The sequence below is a fragment of the Chrysochloris asiatica genome, unplaced genomic scaffold (genome assembly GCF_000296735.1).
Source record: "Chrysochloris asiatica unplaced genomic scaffold, ChrAsi1.0 scaffold00404, whole genome shotgun sequence".
Taxonomy (NCBI): Eukaryota; Metazoa; Chordata; class Mammalia; order Afrosoricida; family Chrysochloridae; genus Chrysochloris; species Chrysochloris asiatica.
Window position 1 is genome coordinate 328,241 of NW_006408922.1, and position 5,731 is coordinate 333,971.

Genomic DNA, 5,731 nt, shown 5'->3' on the forward strand with positions numbered 1-5,731 from the left:
AGTCCCTGGATGGTCGCCAGATCCGTGTAGATCATGCAGGCAAATCAGCCCGGGGAACCAGAGGGGGTGCCTTCGGTGCTCATGGGCGTGGTCGCAGCTACTCTAGAGGTAAGTGTATTGGTAGGCCTCATGAAGAATTGTCTTGGTAGACCTTTGTCTGGACAACTGTTATTTCGATGTTTTCTTAATTGCAGGAGGTGGGGACCAGGGCTATGGGAGCAGCAGGTATGACAGTCGGCCTGGAGGATACGGATATGGATATGGAAGGTCCAGAGATTATAGTGGCAGGTGGGTAGCCAAGGGGTTGGGATATTGCCAGTATTGCTATATTTAGAGTTAAATTGCATGTTTTAATCAAAGCACTGTGCAACTTTAGCAAGTCACTTGGGCCTCAAATGGGAATAACAATAGCTTCACCAGGGGTGTTGTAAAGATTAAATTTTAATGTGGGTATAAGGTGTATCGAAGTGTCTGGTGTAGTTAATGTTTCATAATGCTAGTTATATTAATAGTATAATTATGATTTATAGTATGTATAAATAAATATATGTAACACCTTGGTATTACTGACTAGTAGATGTAAAACACAAACCGTCTTGTGGTTAATAATACGTGTGTGTTGATTTGCTATGTTGGTTAAATTTTCACTATTGTGTTGATTATGACTTATTTTATACGTAAATGTTACCATATCCTATGTAAGAGGTTGTTATATATATAGTATGTGTTGCATAACACAGGAAAAACCCATTGCCAACTCAGAACTACCCCATAGGGTTTCCAAGACTGTAAACAAACTGCCTCCAGGGTGCTTCATATGATACACAGGATGTTTTTATTGTTGGATGTATATAAATACATTCTTACAACACAATTATGTGCATTTTTTCCCAGAAGCCAGGGTGGTTATGACCGCTATTCTGGAGGAAATTACAGAGACAATTACGACAACTGAAATGAGGCATGCACACATATAATGTAGGTGAGACTTACATGTTCTTGATCTCTGTTCGTTCATCCCTCTGGTATTCCTTTTTTTTCTCTCCTTCCCAGACTGCTCAGCATTTCCACTTAACCTCATCACCCAGCCAGCCCACCTAACCCCATTCCTATGCCTCCAGCCTCCCTTGCCCTTGGGTCCAAGTCATCTAATTGGGGGTGGGGGGAGGGGTTGGAGTTCTACAGCTCATCTCGCTTGGCAGAAGGTTTCTGTTGCTCAGCCCTCAGAGCATCCTTTTCTTATCCCTGGGAGGTAAGCATGTTGTCAACCTATCCCTGTCTGACATACCTTCCCCCCTTACTGTTCTCAGATACACAAGGAATAAAAATTCTTCTGATCCAGGATCGTCCTTCCAGATGGCTGTATTTATAAAAGATTTTCGGAGCTGCACTGAAACATCTTTGTTTTAGTACATCAACCTCTATTTTTTAATTAAGCTCCCAGGGTAGCCTGTTAAAGATCTTTTAGTAAACTCCATGTGTTTTTAAAACTTTTTTCTCCCATTTAAGACAAATTCTGCGATGTTTGTAGAGTCTGGGTATTTTTCCTTTTACCAGTTTTTTAGTTTGGACACTCAGGATTATCCTGGCAAAAAACTTCAGCCAGGCTGATTTTTTTTTTTGTTTTTTTTTTAATTGAGTATCTAGGGACATTTTAAAAATTTTTGTACACAATGTTTCTTTATCATGGTTAGAAAACAATTTCCGAATGTACCTATAGGAAATCTGCATCAAGAATATGATTACTTAGAGGTGTTTTTTTACTCTACATTGAGATCATAACCCTGATTATATCTTAGAAGAGCTTAAAAATGTTTGTGAATGTCATTTTTTTTTTTTTTTAATACTGGAAGAAAAATATTCTGTTGTGTTTCATGTAGTGTTTAGGATGTCCTTCTTGGAGCCGATTAAAAAAATGAAAATCTGAAAACTAATATTGACAATGCTGGTTTCTTAATGTAGTTTACAAATTAAAAACTAGGAGGAGGGAGGGTCAGAAGGAAGGAGGCTTTGAGATTGGTGGAGTAGTGAGAAGGGTGGGGGTGAACTGCCTGAAATGAGATTTCAAGGCTTGGCCAAATAAAGGATTGCTTTGGGTACACATTGAGTCCTCAGGTATGGTGCGTATACAGGTAAATTCAGTCACCTTAATGGAATGGCTGGGATGAAGTTGTTAGTAGGGTCTGCTTGGCAGTCAGAATGTTGTAGTTTGAATCTGCTTAGCTTTTCTACAAATCTCCAGGCTTCTTTTTTGTGATGTTTACATGGGAGAACATCATATTACATTTCATTGCAATGTTACAGTCCCTTCCATGCATAATCATAATCTCCAGGGTTCTTTCGATGTATAATGCTGTGAGGTAATAACTGCCATAACTGGAAAGGGAGGGGTTTCAATTCACTCCCCAGAAATGGGGTAGAAGACTTGATTTGAAACTAGCTTTTATAGTCTGGATTTGTTAATTAGCTGGGTCTAAAGTTCCACTTCTTCTTTTAGGAAGTTCTGGCGGGTGAGTTTGCAAATCCATTACAAGGAACTGCCTCCTGGGTCTCCCAGTAGCTGGGATAGACAGACCCCAAGAACCTGGCTCTTCTCCCTTGGGCAGGTGAATGGAGATTGCCATTTCTTGACATCTTTGGTGTAACTAAGGCCTTGAGAACCTAAGAGGGATCAATAGCAAGAATAGGTAAAAGCACACCAATTTAACAACATGAATACTACGAAATTGATTTCAAGTTAGGACAACTGAGTTCCTCCCACTAAAACTTATTGCTCCCTAATGTTCCTATTAATATTAGGTCCCATGTAACAGTGCTCAAAGGTTATATTCTTAATTAGACAACATAGTTTTAAGAAGAGGTGTGATATTAAAGTCTCTGGGCCGTAGTTGCAGTGGTAACTAGAGCCGAGAGATTTTAACAATTCATCCAGCTGCTATAGCTCCAAAAAATAGGATCCATTATGACTGGAAGTAAGCAGGTTCAATAATGACAGCTTATTACCTGGTAGGTTTGAATTGCTGACCTTAAGGTTCACAGTCCGATTCATAACTACTATGCTACCAGAGCCCAGGACTGCTAGTCAACATAGGACTCTAGTTTCAAAGGGGCCTGCTATCCTCTTAGGACTCAAACCAAGCACTGCCATCCAGTGGATTAGCTCTAGGAGCGGCGTGATTATGAATTGGGCTGCTAACCTGAAAGTTAGCAGTTCCACGGGAGAAAGAGGAGGCGTTCTGTTCCCGTACAGCCTCGGAAACCCTGTGCAGGGTCACTATGAGTCAGAACCAACTCCACAGTACTTAACATATAGTGGTTTGGAGGCTGTGAATCAACAGGAACCCTCATCTTTCCTGAGACACCGGTGAGTTTTGGAATGTGCATATCTTACAGCACTATCAGGGCCACTCATCCTTTGAAAGTGCTTCATTTTGTTTGGAGTCCCTGTGTTGTGCAAACAGTTAAAAATGCTGCTACTAATGAGTAAGGAGCTCTGGTAGTGTAGTGGTTAAGAGTCAAGCTGCTAACCTTAAGGTTAACAGTTTTTAAAACTAGCAGCTGTTCCGTGGGAGAAATAGGAGGCTTTCTGCTTCTGTAAAGATGTACAGCCTCGGAAACCCTGTACCGGGTCACTATGAGTTGGAACAGACTCCACGGCACATCACCACCACCACCAAGTAAGTTGATTCAAACACAGTGCACCTTGGAAGAAAGGCCTTGTGTTCTGCTTTCAAAAACTACATTGAAAGAGCCCCATAGATCACATATATAGTGTTTATTCCATTTCACTCATGTGAGTCAGACTCAATGGCAACTGGTTTTGTTGGGGTTTTTTTGTTTGATAGAAATGGGTTGTTAAGTGCCCATTGAATCAGTTTCAACTCAGAGTGACCGTTTCTGAAGAGCAGCTGGAGGGTTTGAACTTCTCCTACAGTTCCACACCAGGAGTTCAGAAACTGATTAGTTGTTTCCCAAGGACTCCTTTGAGACCAGAAACCAGAATGTCAAAGGTATATTGTATACCAAGGTCTGTGCAGACCAAAATCCTGGCCTACAAATACATATTCAACCTGTGGATTTTATCTATACCAAAAACCTTAATGTTAAGTGCCTTCAAGCTGGTTCTGACTCATAGCAACCTTGTATAGGGTTTCCAAGGAGCGGCTGGTGGGTTTCAACCGCAGATCTTGTGGTTCAAGTTGACTTTGCATTATTCTGCAGCGCCACACCAGAACTCTTAATAGCAAACACTATTTAAACATCATGCCCTATCTTTCCAGTCCAGAATAATTTCTAGACTAGGCTTTTTTTATTTTAAAGTTTTTACTGTGAGGAGCTCCGTCAGTAACAACATGGAATACTGGGCCAAGCAGCCTCAGGGGATGGTACTGTAACTCTGAAACACATAAAGGACTATTTGGAGGATTGGAGGGCTTACAGCTAGGGGAATTTGTAGGAGAATCAAGAAATCCATTGTTTTCTAATTCAAGATGCTCCTAGAACCGCCATCTTGGGAGAGAACATCTTGATTCTACCAGGATTAATAATCGAAATTTAAAGTGACAGTTTCGACATAAAACCAAAATGGCCACCACTCGTCTGTCATGCTGTGGTGGCTTGAGTTGCTGTAATTCTGAGGGCTATGCCATCGGTATTTTAAATAACCAGCAGGGTCACTCATGGTGGACAGATTTCAGATGAGCTTCCAGACAAAGACAGACTAGGAAGAAAGAGTGATGAACTACTTCCAAATCGTTAGTCACTGAAAACCTTATGAATAGCAGAGAAACACTGTCACATACAGGGCCAGAAAATGAGCCCCTCAGGTTGGAAGACACTCAAAATGCGACAGGGGAAGAGATGCTTCCTCAAAGTAGAGTTGGCCATGATGACGCGAATCGAGTTAAGCTTGTGGGAGAAAAGCCCACAGAACCTTCATTTGCTGATGGGGCACAACTCTAAATGAAGAGAAACTGAACCTATCCAGATCAGTCATGAGGTTCAATACTGTAAGTGATAGGATAATATCCATGAGCCTACAGGGAAGTCCAGTTAATACTATTACTCAAATTTATGCACCAACCACTAAAGGAGCTCTGGTAGCGTAGTGGTTACGAATTGGGCTGTGAACCTTCAGGTCAGCGGTTCGAAACTACCAGCTGCTCCGCGGGAGAAAGATGAGGCTTTCTACTCCCGTAAAGATTTACACCCTCGGAAACCCTGTACAGGGTCGCTATGGGTCGGAACCGACTCGACGGCACTTAACAACAACAACAACTAAAGCCAGTGAGGATGAAATAGAATTTTACCAACTTCTTCCATCTGAAATCGATCAAATATGCAATGAAGATGTATTGCTCATTACTGGTGATTGGAATGCAAAAGTTGGGAGCAAAGAGGAAGGACCAGTAGTTGGAAAATATGGCCTTGGTGATGGAAATGATGCTGGAGAACGCATGATAGAATTCTGTAAAACCAATGATTTATTTCAAATACCTTCTTTAAACAGGATAGCAGATGACTATACACAAGGACCTTGCCATATGGAACACATAGAAATCAATTGACTACATCTGTGGAAAGAAGATGGAAAACTCCATATCACCAGTGAAAACAAGGCCAGGGGCAGACTGTGGAACAGACCATCAATTACTCATATGCAAATTCAAACTGAAATTGAAGAAAATGAAAACAAGTCCATGAGAGCCAAAATATGACCTTGAATATATCC

At 41.2% G+C, this 5,731-nt stretch overlaps 1 protein-coding gene across 1 annotated transcript in view; it reads left to right on the forward strand.

Moving 5' to 3' along the window:
- The window catches only part of RBM3 (RNA binding motif (RNP1, RRM) protein 3), a 2,342-nt gene extending 1,387 nt beyond the window's left edge, over nucleotides 1-955 (forward strand). The window contains exons 3-5 of the mRNA XM_006876690.1: nucleotides 3-108; nucleotides 195-288; nucleotides 895-955. Coding sequence (XP_006876752.1) covers nucleotides 3-108; nucleotides 195-288; nucleotides 895-955 — 261 coding nt within the window. The remainder of the gene's footprint in view (nucleotides 1-2; nucleotides 109-194; nucleotides 289-894) is intronic.
- The last annotated feature ends 4,776 nt before the right edge of the window (nucleotides 956-5,731 follow it).